This window comes from Elgaria multicarinata, chromosome 17, assembly GCF_023053635.1.
Source record: "Elgaria multicarinata webbii isolate HBS135686 ecotype San Diego chromosome 17, rElgMul1.1.pri, whole genome shotgun sequence".
Taxonomy (NCBI): Eukaryota; Metazoa; Chordata; class Lepidosauria; order Squamata; family Anguidae; genus Elgaria; species Elgaria multicarinata.
This window is the reverse complement of record NC_086187.1, coordinates 19,565,741-19,584,648: the sequence shown is the minus strand read 5'-3', so window position 1 is coordinate 19,584,648 and position 18,908 is coordinate 19,565,741. Positions and strand designations below refer to the sequence as shown.

Below are 18,908 nucleotides of genomic sequence, written 5' to 3'. Positions count from 1 at the left end.
ACATTCACATTTCCTTTGCTAAAGGTGTCCTGCCGGGATTCACAGCGTAATAGAGAGTAGTCCTGCTTCACAAACAAGCCACCCCTACCTAGTCCAGATGCGGATGTTGGTGGTTCTAAAGAGAGAAATAACTTGTGCATGAATCATGGTTCCCTGCCCATGTCCCACTTTGATATCTGATCCAAGGAGGTACTAGCCAGAAGCTCTAGAACTTTGGAGCTGCCTCTTAAGAGTCAAGTGACCCTGGCATGCCTCTCTTCCCTCCATAACTTCCTGGATCTTTTCAACCATCTGGCAGGGATGCTTTAGGGTGGATTCCTGCACTGAGCAGGGGGTTGGACTTGATGGCCTTATAGGACCCTTCCAGCTCTACTATTCTGATTCTATGATACTTGCTACTGGCCTTCTTATGTTGTCAGCTGACACCTCCAATTTATTTTCTTAATTTGCATTTACTCTACCTGTTGGGAAGGGGGGAAACTATATACCAGTAAAACATTTTCAAACGTGTCTTTTTATCACTTTTGCATTTACCATCTTACAGAATTGCTTGCCCTTCCTTTTTGATGATGAGAAAGGAAATACGTTCCTATCAATTGGGTACAGACTTGCCCCGTCTGAGTCACAAGACGAGACGGCCCCAATAACCTGTGTGGGAGGAGGCTGATTTCATGGAGTGGGCAGTGTGCCACAGAGCCAATGCGAGAAGCCTTTAAGCCAGGCTGCAACAGTTTTACAGGGTCTGTGGGGATCACCTTGTAAGCTGTGTCTCTGGGTTATACAGAGGGAACTCACTTGATTGATTTAATCCATTCTTCTTTTTCTTCAGGAGTAGGAGCGGATATCCTGTAAACCACATGGTTGCCTTCTACCACCCTGCCATCAGCTTCTGTCTTGCAGGCTTTAATGACTTGCCCTTTGTGGCTGGGGTTATACAGCTCAAAACAATTCTAGAGAACAGGAAAAACAAGACAGTGCATGTCACTTGCAGCAACTTTGCAGGTAGTCAGTCAGTCAGTCAATTTATTGTGTTACCAGCAGTTAACCATTATACACAAGTTATAAAAGAGAACAGTTTACAATAAAAATAATTGAGCATCATAAAAGGGGTCACTACCCAAACCCTTCATGTGTTGTGTAGAACGTATCTGCATAGACTTAACTAAAAATGTCAACACTCTAAAAGAAACATTTTTTTTTGCATCAGATAACAAATGACAAACTTTAGCATGTGATGAGGAGCCCTTCAGCAATTTTAGCAAAGGAAAAATGTATTTCTAAGATCATTATATGAATGAATGAATTTTATTTACAGTCACAAGACCAGCAAAAAAGATCATTATACATAGGACATTCAAGCAAAACATGGATTAAGTCTTCGATAGAGACTGCATTACATCCACATACTCTATCTTTAATTGGTAATCTCTTATATCGTCCCAGAGCCTCGTGTGGCGCAGAGTGGTAAAGCAGCAGTTTCTGCAGCTGAAACTCTCCCCACGGTCTGAGTTCGATCCCAGCGGAAGCTGGTTTCAGGCAGCTGGCTCAGGTCGACTCAACCTTCCATCCTCCCGAGGTCGGTAAAATGAGTACCCAGTTAGCTGGGGGAAAGGGAATAACGGCCGGGGAAGGCAACGGCAAACCACCCCGCTATAAGGCCTGCCAAGAAAATGTCAGCGAAAGCTGGCGACCCTCCAAGAGTCAGTAACGAGAGGTTCCTTTCCTTCCTATATCGTCCTAGCTGAACTGCTAAAGGGAGAACATTTAGTCTTGCCTGTGTAAAGATTATCCTCAATTTAATGTTGGGTATATCCACCAGATAACTTGATAGAGATAAATAAAATGGTGTGAAAGAATTATAGAAAGTCACTTGCAGCAACTTTGCAGGTAAGTACAAAAGGTTACAAGTCTGCACCAAGCTGTCAAACTGCAGAAGCAGACATGCAACAAGAGCTTTCCCTCATCTGTTTATTTAGTTTGATTACTAGTTAAATCAGACTTTTTGGTTAAAATAACCACCAAAGCTTACAATAAAATAATACATAATATAACAAAGCAATGTAATTCATTATTGTTGCTATTCATTAACAACAACAGTTAAAAGCAAGAGACAATGGTATTAAAACTCTGGCATAAACACTGTAAGACAGCCGGCCACTGATTAAAAGCTAGTTGGAATCTTTAAAAGCCTTCAGCATCCATCAGAAGATGGAAAGAGGGGGGAGACTGGCAGATCAGAAAATGGAAACACAGGGAGACTGGCAATTGTGGAGACATTTCCAATAAAGCCCTAACTCTTATACCCGCTTGCCTAGCATTGTGTATGGACGGGGCAGATCAGGGCCTGCTAGGCCAATCGGAAAAGACTGCCCAGTTCACATCGAAGCAGGCAGTTTCCGCAGTGACTTGATGTAAGCTACCGAGGGCTTCAAAAGTTCAGTACTAGCACTTTAAATCAAGCTCAGCAGCCAGCTGCAAAATGGGAGCCTCTGGTTGTTAAAAGCAGTTGCTGGATAAACTTTGCCACACATCCTAATCACAGAAGGAAAAGTAACCCATGGAATGGGAAGGACCATATCCCAGCGGCAGAGTTTTGCTTGCAGAAAATCTCAGGCTCAATCTCCAGTGTCTCTGGGGAGGGTTAGGAAGGAATCCAGCCTGAAACCCTGGAGAGGTGGCTGCCAGTCAGTGTCGACAATACTGGGCTAGATGAACTAACGTTCTGACTCAGTATTAGGGTTCTTAACACTAATTAGGTGTATGCAAGAATCAGACTAGCACAGGGGATTATTTTTTTTAAAAAGACTAGCGCAGTGGACAGCTTTCTTTTATTTTCCTGAGACACCAAATGAAGTGTTTTATATTTCCAGCAAATATGCCTTGATTTATTTATTGTTCGGTGGTGTTCCGTTAACTTTGTGTAATTTTCTTTTAGCCCGTTTAACTTGCTCTAGTCAGGGGCTTGTTTTTGCTATTTGCAATTGTCTGTGTTTTTAAAATTGTTAAAAAGGAAAAGAGTGTTCCACAAGAAAGGTTCCCAGGGACAGAAATGACCAAGAACATTTGTACCTCCAGTACAATCACCATTTAATAGGAGCTGATCAAAATCAAGGCTGAGCGCTTGTGCAGCTCCTCTTTGTTTTAACTGAGCTTACAAAGGACAGGCTCCTGGAATCTTATGAAGAAGAGGGAAGGTCTTACTGGTTTCCTTGGATCTTCAACTTCTCTTATGCTGAGGTTTTCCAAAGGGATAATTCCTCTGGGTTCTTTGTCCTAGAAATCCAGGAAAGACAAGTGTTCAGTAAGTAGCCTCAAGTTAATTGGGATGTGGAGAAGGCATATTATGATTTGCAACAAGACATACTCACTGTTGTGTATTCAAAATAATACAAGCAGTTATCTGTCAGAATGAACCACCTCCTTTTCCACGTTTTCACTCTTCCACCTGCAAGACATAAGGCATCCCTAAGTCACACTAGTGTTACACCAAGTTTCCATACTCAAGGCAATATATATATACATATAATTTGATTACCTTGTTACTTCATTAAAAGGTTAGGATTGTCAAAAAGGATGGCTTAGATAAAAATGGACGTATGAGCCAAAGTTAAATGAATGCAAGAGTTACTGGGAATCTCCTTCTGATCCTAATGCTGTAGGCTTTACCACACCAGGCCTTTTATCCCACAACTTACCGGGGCTTCTGCTTCTGGATTTTTTGCAGAATTAAGATCGGCTCCTTACACAGGCTCTTTGTCTTTCTTGATAAGTTCTCAGGGAGCTCTGTATTTTATAGCCAACAGATGGCGCTACTGTTATAGCACCATTACAGAAGTACACAGGAAGTAAAGTGCTTCATAAGCGCTTCCCCGCACTTTACAATGGACTTTCCCTGCGCTTTACAATGGCAGGATAAAGGTCATGCCCCACGGGCAGGGGAGTGGGGGTGAATGGAGGTTGCCAATGTTGTGTAAAGGACCCGTAAACTTCCATGAATAATCAATCTCAATCACACGATATAAACCCTGTGTAGAAAAGCTCTATACTACAGGCTGATGTTGATGGAGTGCCGTCCTCAGCATTTCAGCTGAAGAGCATGGTAAAAATATGTCAAATAAGTAAATCATCACCACCGTACCTGCAGTAGAATTTTCTGCCCTTCTCACACCCCATTGCCACTATGTTCAAAATCTTGTCTTATCAAAAAAAGAAAGAAAGAAGGTTGCATTTTCTACATTTTAAACTCATTACCGATGGTAGCATCAATGGAATGGAACGGATCTTCATCAGTGCCATTCCTGCTCCAGGAGACAGAGGGCTGGTTCATACATTTGTCTCTGCAGAGGCCTCCAGTGGGGGAGGAAGCAGCAGCCAGGCCCCTCTCCATCGTGCCTGGGTCCAGCTCCAGCTGAGAGCCCCCTCCCTCCTACTACCAACGGTCACTGCTGAACTTTGCAACTAAGAATCTAGTGCCTGAATTTGCTTTTCTGTCCCTCCCCCTCCCAATCCCCTTTCCTTTTGCATCATGTTTTTTAGATTGTAAGCCTGTGGGCAGGGACATTCTTAAGAAATATTTTTGTAAGCCACCTTAAAGCCTTTTTGGCTAAAGGGCAGGATAAAAATGCTAAAATAAACAAATAAAATTTGGTTGATGGTAATGTCACCTGGTACCCCATGAATGATCTCGGGAATAAGCATGCCTGCTACCATGCAGGCAATGTCATGGGAGAACTGGGTATTTGCATGTACAAATATACAGCATGAGTCTCCTGGTATGTATGGTCCTTCTACATCTTTTGGGACAGCAAGGATCATAGATATTGGGCGAAGTGCACAAATATTAGCATGTGTCACTAGCTGGCTTAGCTATGTGACAGCATCTTTAACAAGTCAGGCATGCTCGTTTCCAAAGTCCAGTATCCCACATCATAGAGGATAGCACCTCTGCGATGAATATCTGAATCAGTTCAGACTCCGTTCCCCATTAGGTCGCAGACAGACCAACTTCTGAAGATATATGGAAGAGTCTAATAATGTGTCCATGGGAAAAATCAAGGTTGCCCTGCTCTGAAAGGCCTTTGGGGCTTGACGTAGCAACATCATGGACAGGAGTGGCTCCCGCGGCTGTTCCACGTATTTGAAGGATTCAACAGAGTTGTCCCCTTCCAATATGCACAGTTAATATCTTCGTTTGGCCCTGATCATCTTCTCCATCTGCTGCTTGTCTCGTTGCCTGTCTGAAGCAGGCCTATTGCAGACCCCTCTCCCTGCCTGCCCTATACTCCCCTCTCTCTCCTTTCTTCCACTCCCCAGGCACTTGAAGTGGATGAAAGGTTTTATTTATTTGTTTTAAAGTTGTAGAAGCTGCCTCTCAAAAAAAAGCCCAAGAAGCTGGGTTGCAGTTAAACCTTAAAAAAAAACAAGATTATGGCAACCAGCTTGATTGATAACTGGCAAATAGAGGGAGAAAACGTGGAGGCGGTGACAGACTTTGTATTTCTGGGGGCAAAGATTACTGCAGACGCTGACTGCAGCCAGGAAATCAGAAGACGTTTACTTCTTGGGAGGAGAGCAATGACAAATCTTGATAAAATAGTTAAGAGCAGAGACACCACACTGACAACAAAGGTCTGCATAGTTAAAGCAATGGTATTCCCCGTAAGTAACCTTTGGCTGCGAGAGCTGGACCATAAGGAAAGCTGAGCAAAGGAAGATAGGTGCTTTTGAACTGTGGTGTTGGAGGGAAATTCTGAGAGTGCCTTGGACTGCAAGAAGATCAAACCAGTCCATACTCCAGGAAATAAAGCCAGACTGCTCACTTGAGGGAATGGTATTAAAGGCAAAACTGAAGTACTTTGGACACATAATAAGAAGACAGGATACCCTGGAGAAGAGGCTGATGCTAGGGAAAGTGGAAGGCAAAAGGAAGAGGGGCCGACCAAGGGCAAGATGGAGGGATGATATTCTGGAGGTGACAGACTTGACCTTGGGGGGAGCTGGGGGTGGCGACAGCCGACAGAAAGCTCTGGCGTGGGCTGGTCCATGAAGTCATGAAGAGTCGGAAGCGACTGAACAAATAAACAACAACAAACTAACAATAATCTAACACACAGCTCCAATAAAACCTTAAAATTTACTATACTAAGGCTACAATGCTATGTTTCTTTTAAGCCCAACTAAGCCCCACTGAACATATTTGGAACTTGTTTCTGAGTAAATGTGCCCAGGTACAGCTACAGTCCTATACAACTTACTTTGGGGTAAGCAGAAGTGACCAAAGTGTGGACCAGGCTGTACACAAACTAAAAACCATCTACCTAGTTTGCAAAAGCCAACCTGAATTCGCATTGATCCAAAACCAACATGTGCAGTGTATTTTTCACCGCCTTTCCCATGTATCTTCATACATGTGCACAACTTGTGAGAATTTAGCCATACTTTTAAAAAGGAACGTAACTTCTTAGACCGCAAGAGACTTTTTACTCAGCATTATGTGGTAAACCACTATCACCCCAACTTCCCTTCTGGTACATGTAGAGCTTTTATCTGAAAGCTACCCATATGGGTTGTCGGGGAGGTTCTCACACAACATCCCACAAGGCTATTTTTGTGAAGAAATATGCAAAAGCCAGAGGAACAGTGTCACAATACTCTCAAACCACAACTACAAAGCCAGTTTACTTTATGGGGAGGTCTGTCCATGGGACTGTAATCTATCTGCTTTGTGGGCAAGATAGATATCTAACTGCAAAGATTGCACGTTTTTGATCTACAGTCATTGATGTTAGGGGGAAATTCTTAAAGGAGAATGCTGTGCTTTCTCAGGGAGATCCAGAATTCTATGTTCTTGGATTGTTATACCGTTTTTTTAAAAAGTTTTACTTATTTTAGCTGGAGATCAAGAATTTAAAGTTTCTTTTCTATGATCTGGGTTTGTGTTAGTGTTACGTAATTATGTTATCTTTGCACTGATATCTAGTATCTTTTGTCAAATGTTTCTATACAAATAAACAAATCCAATTTGAAATGTTTACACTTGCAGTCAAAGGAGTTGAACCTACTTCATAACAGTATAGTTTTACATAAACACAACCGTTGATGTCCCTTTTGCATTTGAGAACTTTTGACTCCATATCCTTCAACTACACCTTTATCATAGGTCGCAATCTCCATATTCCCATTGTAGCCAGAAATGGAGTTAATTTGCCCACTGTGTCTACACTTCAGGCACAATATTGTTGGCTTGACTTGGAAAGGATATTTCACAACTTAGCCAGTGTATTTTATTTATTTATCTATTTATTGCAATTCTATACCGCCCAATAGCCGGAGCTCTCTGGGCAGTTCACAAAAATTAAAACCATTCAAAGTATAAAACAACAGTACAAAACCATAATATAAAATATATTATGGAATCTTCTTTTAAATCTTCTTTCTTTTTACTGTTTATTCCTATGTTCACCACTACGGGATCTTTTTAAGATATTGAGTGGTATAGAAACATTGTAAACAAATAAATAAATAAGTAAGATAATGGGTTGGATCCAGATTTTGTCATACTTGGAGTACTCCCATAGGAATAAAAGGGACTTAACTAACTTAAGTCCCATGAGTTTCAATGGGTCTACTCGAAATATGACTAAATCTGTATCCAACCCAATGTGGTTTCACTTCAGATTAGTTCACTGACAATAGGAGTAGATCCTTGGTTCGGTCCTGATGATCACTAGCCAACTAGAAAGAAGACTCAGTCCACATACAAACATGTCGTGCAGCTTTCCTCAACCTGGTGCTCTCCAGATGTGTTGGACCACAACTCTCAGTCCCCTCGAGTGAGGATTGTGGGACTGTGGGAGGTCTAGTCCAACACATCTGGCAGACACGTGCCCTCTCCTGCCATAGCTTTGGCAAACTTTCAGTCCCCTGATTGCATGGACAGCAGGTAGTCAAAGCACAAACGGTCTCAGACACGTGCCTTCAACCTTGCACTAGCACAAACAAAGCCTGCCAAATTGGTTCCTGTAATCAAAAAATATAGCTAAGTACTGACGAACCTTAGAGGCAAAACCAAATTGCTGTCAGTATCCAGGCCTGGTATCGCTGCAGTTAAGAGATTTTTGAGTTGCATCAGCACCTGTGTATCATCCATTTACTGGTTATTTGATCTCATTAGCCTTCACTCTCAGCATAGCTGATCTTGTTACTGAACAACGCTGTGAACGTCAGACTCTTATGAGGCGGTATGGTTCGCCCAAGGATTAATCATCTTAAATGAATCACATTGCTCAATACAAGGCAGGGACATAAAAGCTTCTGCTGCTCTTCCTTGGTCAAGAAAGCTTTGCACCCACATGCAACTTGTTGGCAGCACGTTTAGAAAACAAAACAAACTACAGAACAATTGCAGGAATATGCTGGATATCCTGTAGTTTTATCTATGGATCTGCAACGTAAAAACACAAAGTTGAAGGTTGCATTCTATCATATACAAATTCTGAAAGGATTCTAGGGCTTATAGGAGGAACCCAATGCTGCTGCTTTTACGTAACGCTCACATGGATTGCTAGTTTTCTGCCACGTACAGGCCAGTGTTTCAACAACCGTTTATGTCAGGTGTGGCCAAGTGGCAGAGAGAGAGAGAAAGAGAGAGAGAGAGAGGAAGGATAAGATCCAGAAGGCGAGGCAGTCAAGATGGCCACAAGCCATTGACACAACAGGGGAGGCGTCAACCACATTGAGCTTGATCTTTGCATCTTAATTCAATATGCTTGATCAAACTCCTACTCAAAACTAATGGCAAAGACTACTTGAAATAGATCCGAAAGGTGGCGGCATGCTGACGAGAAACAGGAAAAAGCCAACATTAGCATATGTTTATCTCAGTTTGGAATCCAAGAACAGCCAAGGCAATGGGTGTCAGAGCTGAATTAGCCATTATGCCAACTCAGACTACAAATCCAGGCTCCAGTCAGCTTAAAGTCCTGCTGTGGCATAATTATCTTGGAACTTCTTAAGAAGGAGCACATTCTAGTCACTCCTGAAAACCATGAGGCCAAGCCACCACAAATGCACCTGCGCATTGATGTGCCCTGATAAAGGAACCTGGAGAAGAACTTGGTGTTCTTAAGGTTGTCAGGACATGAACAAAATCCAGCAGGTAGTTGTCCTGTTCTTGTTGCCTGGCACGAAGGGCCTCATGCACGAAGCTCACTCTAATTGGTTTTATATTCTTAAGTAGTCAAGAAGCAAGGATGCCTAGTTACAGGAAGCCAGATTCCAGCTGGACATAAGGAAAAACATCCTGACTGTTGAAGCGGTACGACAATGGAACCAATGATCTAGGGAGGTCGTGGGCTCTCCCACACTAGAGGCATTCAAGACACAGCTGGACAGCCATCCATCAGGGATGCTTTAAGGTGGATTCCTGCATTGAGCAGGGGGTTGGACTTGATGGCCTTAGAGCCCCCTTCTACTCTCTTTCACCAGGAGGGGAAGAGATATGTGAACAGATTCACCTCCTTGAAGTGAGAGACCTGACATTGAAGAGATCGAAGGATGGGACCTCAGAGGGGGTGTCTTGTCATGGGCTTACAACTTCCATGTGAGGAGAAGAGCCCCTACTTGTTATTTGAGCTCTTGCATCACTATTTATGGCATCTGCTATGGCAGCGCTTTTTGCCTGTGTGTCGTCTGCCCCTCTCCAGGCCAAGTGCATTGCTGCTGTTTTTATCTGGTGGAGCTTTTATAGTGTATTTTATATTATGGTTTTATACTGTTGTTTTATACTTTGAATGTTTTTAATTTTTGTGAACCGCCCAGAGAGCTCCGGCTATTGGGCGGTATAGAAATGCAATAAATAAATAAATAAATAAATAAAATAAGTGCTGGCACTCTCTTCACAGCCATAAAGAGTTTCTAGTTTAGGTGTGGACGGAGCTTTCCCCGCTCTGTAACAAAGGGAAATGTGACTAGACCAGTTCAGGGACAGGTTACCTGTCTGCTCAGCCATCGTGAATGATGTTGCCCTGCCAACAGGGCGGGGTGGGTGGGTGGGTGGCTGCGTACTGTCATCATGTCATGCTGCTCCATATCACACACAGAAGACTTTCTGGCTCTCTATTTGAGCCCCTTACTCTGCAGCCATCAACAAAGGTAAGAAGTATGGAGGGGAGTGAGTAAAGATATATGAGCTTCATACTCTTACGTTGGATCACACCATCAAGTCCAGCAGAGGAACCTTTGCACTTGTTAGAGAGTACAGTGGAGAAGAAAACAACTCTGATCTTTAATCTGTTTGGAGGAAAAAAGCATACACTTCACAGAGGACACTTCCACAAAGCACTTGTATGAACTTTCTTCATAGAGGACATCCATGTGGGGCAAGTAGTTGACCCATTCGACAGAAGACAATAAATGGCTTTGGGAAATCCCTATTTCCACAGCCAGAGAACATCATACAAGACCCCCCACACACACCCAACCCATTCATCTTCTAATTGACATGACCCACTGCAAAGTAGCCCCTTTTTCAGGAAAAGTTTTGGAGAAAGTAAAAATAGATACCAGAAACAAACATATTTACCGCCACAGTACAAGAGGGAAATAATTAAATCCAAGCCTCAAATGCTACAGTACCAGACAGTGTAGCTGAGCTACTGCCAGCAGACACTGTTATTAGAAGAAGAAGAAAAACAATTCTGGTAGAAACGTATTACATCCTGGGATCTTTTGCCTGCAAGATCTTTGTCCAGCTGTACTGTCTACTAGGGAGAGCATGAAGAAGGGAATTTTATTTCAACCACCACCCCCTCAGTTGGCTCACAATTAATCCTTATGCAATGCCTGCAAACTAACCCAAAATAAACTCATGTTCAAAGACATACGAAAGATCTTTGGCTAGCTTTCCCTGTCTGCAGTCTACTTGCAAACACACTCTCTTCAATAACACCACTGTCACGCTTTATAAAAGGAGATTGATCTTGTGTATGTTGTAAAACTAGCATCCGAATGAGTACTCCATAAAATACTGCAGTGATGTGGCCATTCCAACACTCCCTGCAGGATATGGGACTGAGGAGATCTATTTATTGGTATACAAAATTCACTCCCTGCTAATCACACCTGCCACTCTTAGGAAAGCATCCATTCATTTCTTCACAGGAAGATGGCAAAGGGGGGGGGGGGCAGGGGAAGAAAGCCCAGCACTACATTGCTCCCCACACAACACACTAACCCACACTCAGTGGTTGAGTGTGCGTTGTTGTTGAACTGTGGGCTATTTGTTGTTGAACTATGGTTTAGCATGCTCTCTGAACCCAGGACTCTTTCCTCAGGGTGGCTTCTTAACCATGCATTGTGCCTTGTTTTTCTCGAACAAACCCCCATGAGAAACCATGGTTTGTTGCTGCGTTGTTCAGTCTGGATACTAAGCCACCCTATAGAAAATGTCCTGGGGTCATTTGAAAGCTTTTCATGATTATGTTTAAAAATCCCATCCCTCTAAAATGCTTTCACCTGATTCCTTAAAATAGTGTTTTTGTTGGCCTTCCCTTTAGGGCAGGGGTGGGCAACAGGTGGCCCTTCAAATGTTTTGGCCTACAACTCTCATCAGCCCTAGTCAGCATAGCCATTGGTGAAGGATGGTGGGAGTTGTAGGTGGAAACATTTGGAGGGCCACAAGTTGCCCACTCCTGCTTTAGGGACGGAGATGCAAGGCCAAATTTCCGCCTCGGTGCTAGAAATCCAACAGCATCTCTTGCAACTTCCCTGACGAGCGTGCAACAAATTCCGCGTGGAGAAAAGCAAGCAGTGGCAGGGAATTGGTTCCCATGGTTACTTTTGCAGAGGAAAGGAAGGACGGCAGGAATCAATGTCCACCACTGCCTCCCCTGGACTCCCAGGTCTAAGGGAAGCACCGGCAGAGGCAGAAAGCAAACAGGGAATGGCAGGCGACCATCACCTCTTCAGTAATAATTTATACGGCAGCTTTACACAAGAAGAATACAAGCATCAAGCCTCCGGCCAATTCCCTCCACTGAAAAGGTGTCCAAGGATATTAATTGCACCCTCTTCTTCACCTACTTTAAACAGCCAGAAGCTGCCTCTGAAATTGATTGGAGTTAGGCCTTCACATCAGCATTTTAAAACAAACACGTCAGAAGCATTACCAGATTCACTGGTCATCAAACAAGGTCTCCTCTTTGATGCCGGCTGCCTCATTAAGACCAAATTTGTAACTAAGCCGCTTACATTTCAAAAGAGCCTGAATGAAGTCAGCACAGCTTGGCCCTGAAACACCAACAAGGTGCCAATAGCTTCAGGGTCCGACTGATATAGGAGGTCTCTGACTTTGTTCAAATATACTCTTTAAAGCACAAATGAAAATGAGCATGGAACGAACAGACTCCTGGGGTTATTCTACAGTTGAGATGGAAATACTTATTAAAAAGAGGGGAGAGGCTGCTCTCTTGACGTACAGCCCTTTCTGAAGGAAGCCAACATCTCTGAAGCACATGCAGAGTGTAATACTGTGTCAAGAAGTCTTATTTTCAGATTTATTTCCTGTGAAATGATTCCAGAGCTTCTCTTCAGATGCAACACTGCATGATTCATGTAAATATCTCTGTGTTTGAACAACCATGAATGTTTCCATTTGCTAATCCAACAGATTCCGGTCTGGATAAGTCCTGAGATACATCCATAGTATCTGACCCTTTACACCATTACTTTAGTGTTGCAATAGCACTGCAACCAAGAATTGCTCGATGCCTCTCAACAGAGGCATCAAGCAAAGGTACAATAACTTGGTCAGGATCACAAATAGATTATGTCAGATTATACATACATGAAGAAAGTGAGGACACCACACTTGACTCACTAATTCCACAGGGCTCAAACTGCAGAATACTGGTACTGAATATCAAAGTGTAAAGCATCTCTGACAGTTAAGCAAATGGCCAACGTTTTGGACTCTTATACATGAGTGGAACTCATTGGCTTCACCCAACTAAAGTTAGTGGTATTAGGTGACAAGCATGGTAATCCTACAAATGCTATAATAAGGGAAACTGAGCAAAGAGAAGGAGGAAGGGGGGGAAGGTAAAATTAAACAGAGAACAAGCAACAGAACAAGAGAGAGGGGGTAGAAAGCCATCAGGTACGTACCTCCTAACGCAGAATAAGCAGAGACAGCCAGTCACAGAACAGAAAGGTGATAGGTCATAGGCCAAAAGGAAAACAAGAAGGCACATTTAAACCACTCATTAAAAAATCATAGCCAAAAATCAAACCAACACAAGTATGGGGGGGGAAAAACCTAAAGACATACAGGAATAACCGTTGGAAGAGAGAGACGTGTTCCTTTTATGTGTGTACATGAGACACCTAATTGTGAAATTATATTACAGTACTCTTTGGAATGGTGTAAAATAAACAAAATGGTTATTTATCTGTTTCTGGTACTTGTACAAAGAGCAAGGCTCACTTTCTGTTGAGATGTTCGACCCGGAAATGCCGGAAATCAAACTCCACTCAAATGGCAAATTCAGGAGGTAAATTATAAAGTAGTAATAATACAAATATTTTCAGAGTGAATATTTTGAGCAGAAATTAATAATAATTCAATTGCATGAGATTTTCAACATAGCAGGGGGCAGGGAGTGAGCAGTAACAAGGCAGCACATGCTAATACATAAAGGGAAAATATCCACCTACTGACCTAATTTCAGCAGCCAACCTTCTCGGTCTGGATTAAAAAACGTATGGGTTAAATCATTCCCATCATCTTCTGGAATTTTAAAGGGCTCATTTTTAATGCTTTCATATAAATTCTGGAAGAAAATAGGAGAAAGGTTTAACAACACTGACGGACCTAACAGATTCTGCTGAAAGATCTCAAAGAGGAACTGAGGTCAATTCTTTTCAGAGGAACAATTTGCACAATCGTCTTTGCAAGCTTTTTTTTTAAAAAAAAATTCTGGGGGCAAGATATGCAAGCATTAGCTCAGAGATGCAGTAATTGTTGGACAGGCAGTCATAAAGCATGGAAAACTCATGAAGCATGGGGAAATGAAAGCACAGTTGGGCCCATGCAAACATGTTCAACTTCACAAAGCACAGCAGGGAATCAAATGGTCATATCCATTTCTCATTCCGAGAAGTATCTACTCCACAGAAGGATAAAGGCAAATAAGATACCTCTTTCGAAAATAAAACTTCCCCTCGAAGATTTGCAGGAAGGGGCCTCTGCCCATAAGACAGATACACACTCATATTAGAAAAGACAGATAAACATCTTTCCAAATTGAGAAGAACACAGACATACTGTGGAGGTGGAAAAGGAGGGCGGAAAGACAGGACAGCTCGGTTTACACGTAGTAGCCATGGTAGATAAATATACAGTTAACCTTTAGTGTTGGAAGCGTTGGCTACTCTTCAAAGCTGGGTGTGCTATATGGGGAAGGGCCATAGGTTCAATAGTTGAGTGCATGCTTTACATGCAAAACAAACAAACAGACCCAGGTTCAACCCCTCCGGGCAGCGCTGGGAAAGGCTCCTGTTTGAAATCTGGGAGAAATATTGCCAGCCACTGTAGATAATACTCCTCCAGATGGACCAACGGTCTGATTCAGTATAAGGTAGCTCCTAGGTACCATATTCAATTGTGTGGATGAGTGAAGGGGGGGATTTCATTCTAAAGTTCTTTGCACAGATGAGAGGGTTCATAAGGAAAAGTGAGGAAACCCTGAACAGTCAGTGTGGTGTAGTACAGCCTTCCCCAACCTGGTGTCCTCCAGACGCCTTCAACTACAATTCTCATCACCTCTGATTATTGGCCATGCTGGCTTGGGCTCATGGGAATTAAAGTCCAAGATATTTGGAGGGCTCTAGGCTGGGCAAGGCTGGTGTAGTGGCTTGAGTGTTGGAGATCCAGGTTCAGTTCCCCCCATAACCCCAAAGCTCTCTTGGTGTACTTGGGATCAGTCACTCAGGCCTAATGTACATGACGCAGGATATTGTACTATGAAAGCAGTATGAAAGCGGTATATGGTCTGTGTCAATGGGCCCCAACAGTTGTCAGTGCACTTCAATACCGCTATAGCCGTGTGGCTCCCGCTTTTTAAATAATAATAATAGCAGCAGCAACAACAAACAACTCCTCTTTCTTTACCATGTCATGTGATGTCAATCCTACTGGGCTGGTTCCCATAGAGATCAGGGCCAGAAGTGATGCGTTTGTTTCTTGGCCCCACATCAAAGCAAGAAGACAGCAGATGCGCCATTTTAAAAGCAGCTTACCCGTAGCAATTCTTCTGGGAGGTCCCCACCCTCGTTAATACCTCGATTCATAGATATAAACCGCTCCACTGTTGGTTTGTCTCTGACATTGTGGTTGTGTAGACTAGTGTTTAACATAATGATTGCAAAAGATAGCACGTAACACGTATCTGAAATGCAACATCAAAGTGGACTGATTACTCTGCAAGACACCTTGTAAAAGAGCCCGCAGCTAGTTAAGAATAAGTAAGCGAGGCCGTGAGAAGCACGTGCTCTCGTCTCCCACAACCTCCAGCAGAGAGAGACGTCGTATTTTAGAATCTGAGTTTCGAACTTGGAAGACAAAATTCTTACATATGCCAGAGAAGGGAAACTTAAATGGAATGTGTTAAGATTATCATTCTTTCGAAAACAACATATCTGAATTACAAACACATTATTCTCCACATTCTACAACTTAATAATTGTTAGAGAACATCTCAAGGCAGACTATTTTACAGGTTTCCTAGAAGCTCACAATGAACCAGTCTCAGCCCCGTCCCCTCTTGAGTCTCAGGAGAGACACTTGATTTATTCAGATCTAATGCCAAGTCATGTTTTGGCACCAAAAAAACAAGCCTTGGGCTCACATGTTCTAGCCTCTCCTTGTATGCTCTAGTTCAATAAATTTCATCCTCTTTAGAGCCAACCACAGTCTCCTGTTACATCTGAATTGGCAAACAATGGCTTGTGCTTCTTTCCTTGCTCAGGAGGATTGCAAACCATGGGTTGAAACTGGCTTCCAATCCTGGTTTGGAGAGCAAGAGCATACCATAGTTTGCAGATTCAGATGGAACAGTAAACTCTGGTTTTCCCTAAAGAAGGTGTAACTAAGTGAATCAGAGTGCCAGAGAAGGATAGAACATGATGCTCCTCATGGTTTGGCATTACATCTAAATCAGGTCAAAGCTTATTAGCCTTTACCCTTGCATATCCCTCATTTATTCAGCCCAACCCACCTCACAGGGTTGTTGTTGTGAGGATAAAGTGGAGAGGAGGAGGATTATGTATGCCGCCTCCGGTTCCTTGGAGGGAAAAAGGCAGGATATAAATGCAACAACAACAACAACAACAACAACAATAATAATAATTTATTCATTTATTTATGACATTTGTATGCTGGCCCGTAACTTAACGTTCTCTGGGCCACTCTAGCACATGATCCTTTCCTTCTAATGACATTTTGATTCTTTGCTATTCGATGTCTTTGTATGTGTGAATGAAAGACAGACTGGAATCTAGAGCAGCCTTCGCCAACTTGGTGCCCTCCAGATGTGTTGGACTACAACCCTCAAGCATGGGCCATGCTGGCTGGGGATGATAGAAATTGTAGTCCAACACATTTGGAGGGCATCAGGTCAGGGAAGCTGATCTAGATATGTAATTCCACACCCCACATACCTCTGGCATTTGTAAGAACCGTTTGAACTAGCCACATGGTCACAGCTTTACTCCCTGGAATACATTTTTACTTAACACCAGAGTGACAATAAAGATAAATGTGAGTAGGAATGCCACCAACACTAACCTGTGGACTGAAAGACTCCGGGGTTACAAAGACAATAACGTGAAGCAAAAGCTTCCATCATACGATCGATTTTTTGAGCCTCTCCTGGAAGCCTGAAGCTCCACAGGAACTGCCTGCAAAGATATCAATAAAGATGAGTGTCAGATAAAACCCACTGCAACATCTCTTGCTAAAACACTTAATCAGAAATTAAGCATCTGTACATCAGGGTCGATTTAAAATGTTTCACAAAATTGGCAGCCATGCAGTTTAAACAGAGCGTGGCTTTGCTGCTGAGTCTAGAGACCTCCTTCTCTCTCAGCCTCTGCAGCTGATGTGAAAGGTTGTTTTCAAGGCAAATCAAGCCAACTTCTTTGATATAAAGGAATGCAGGATTTCCTCAGCAGCATTTAAATAAAGCGTTGCATACATCAACATATTAAAAGGGGAGGGTTAAATCCAGGCAAAGTTAAGCAGTTTAAAGTCTGCTTGATCTCACTGAGAGATTAGCAGGTGGCTAATTTGGAATTCATTTAAAAATTTGACACTATCAGACTTGGCTCAGTTGGAACCGGGAGTGGCTTCACTGCTAGAGAAAGTCATTGTCCTTCTGGAGATGCTGATGTACACTACGCATCTTTCCAATTCATCACCAGTATTGACTGGGTCAGTCACTCTGGAATTTTTTGCTCTTTTGACTAGATTTTGTTTTCATGGAATCATAGAATAGTAGAGTTGGAAGGGGCTTATAAGGCCATCGAGTCCAACCCTCTGCTCAATGCAGGAATCCACCCTAAAGCATACCTGACAGATGTCTGTCCAGCTACCTCTTGAATGCCTCTAGTGTGGGAGAGCCCACAACCTCCCTAGGTAACTGGTTCCATTGTCGTACTGCTCTAACAGTCAGGAAGTTTTTCCTGATGTTCAGGAATCTGACTTCCTGTAACTTCATTTGTTCTCTGCATAGTAAATCTCTTACACTGCTTAGCCTTTTGGCAACAGCTTTTTGGTGGTGGCCCCATATTTTTGGAACTCCCTCCCAAGGAATTTACATTTGGCTCCATCTTTATTGCAGTTTAAATGGGCCTTGAAAATCCACTTGTTTCAATCTACTTTCAGCAGAGATTTTGGGCTGGATTGATGATGATGATGAAATCATTTTAACTGCAGCCTATTTCCTTTTAATTGCTTTTAATTGGTTTTATATGAGTACTGAGCTGGGCAGAACAGGGTTTTTAGACTGCTGCTTTAGTTTCTTACTGTAATGAGATGTTTTTAGTTTTTCTGTTTGCAAGGATGCATAGAAATATTTTAAACAAATAAATAGTCAAATATCATTCCCAATCTCAGCTTCTTTCTCTTGATTATGTTTGTTACATTAAGGTGCCACATTCTTTGTCATTTTTTATTGTAACGTGGCTCTCCCCATCCCAGGCACACAATTTGGGGAAGAACTAGTGCTGTGCAAATCTACCTGTTCTTCCTTCAATCCGATTCCGAATTTTAGGGCTCATCTACACCAAGCAGATATTCCACTATGAAAGTGGTATGGGAGTGGTATATAAAAGGCAGAAGCCACACTACTGCTTTATAGCGGTATTGAAGTGCACTGACAACTGTTGGGGCCCATTGACACATACCATATACCACTTTTATAGTGCTATATCCTGCTTGGTGTAGATGTGTCATGGGCCACAACAGTTGTCAGTGCACTTCAGTACCACTATAAAGCAGTCGTGTAGATCCTGCAGTGCACTTCGATATCACTTTAAAGCAGTAGTGTGGGCTCCTGCCTTTTATATACTGCTTTCATAGTGGAATATCTTGCTTGGTGTAGATGAGACCTTAGATATCACAACATCAATTGGCAACTAAGTCCACAATACAGTCATGATTTGTGTGATATGGTGTTTCTTGTTATTTACTCAAGCCTGATATAAGTTGGATTTCAGTAGATGCTCTTGAGTTCTTTTTGTTTTGTGAGAAGTTACAAAATAGAGCAATAAAACAACAACACATTTCTATGTGTATAGAACATGTGTCAGAAGTAGTCAGCTCTTTCTGTCAGCATAGCCAGATACAATAC

General features: G+C 42.5%; 1 protein-coding gene across 1 annotated transcript in view; it reads right to left on the bottom strand.

Annotated features, from left to right (window-relative positions):
* CYTH3 (cytohesin 3) overlaps positions 1-18,908 on the bottom strand; it is a 69,219-nt gene that overhangs the window by 4,356 nt on the left and 45,955 nt on the right. The window contains exons 7-12 of the mRNA XM_063142937.1: positions 16,844-16,956; positions 15,298-15,446; positions 13,718-13,829; positions 3,369-3,445; positions 3,202-3,273; positions 796-950 (exon numbers count right to left, since the gene is read on the bottom strand). Of these exons, the coding sequence (XP_062999007.1) occupies positions 796-950; positions 3,202-3,273; positions 3,369-3,445; positions 13,718-13,829; positions 15,298-15,446; positions 16,844-16,956 (678 nt within the window). The remainder of the gene's footprint in view (positions 1-795; positions 951-3,201; positions 3,274-3,368; positions 3,446-13,717; positions 13,830-15,297; positions 15,447-16,843; positions 16,957-18,908) is intronic.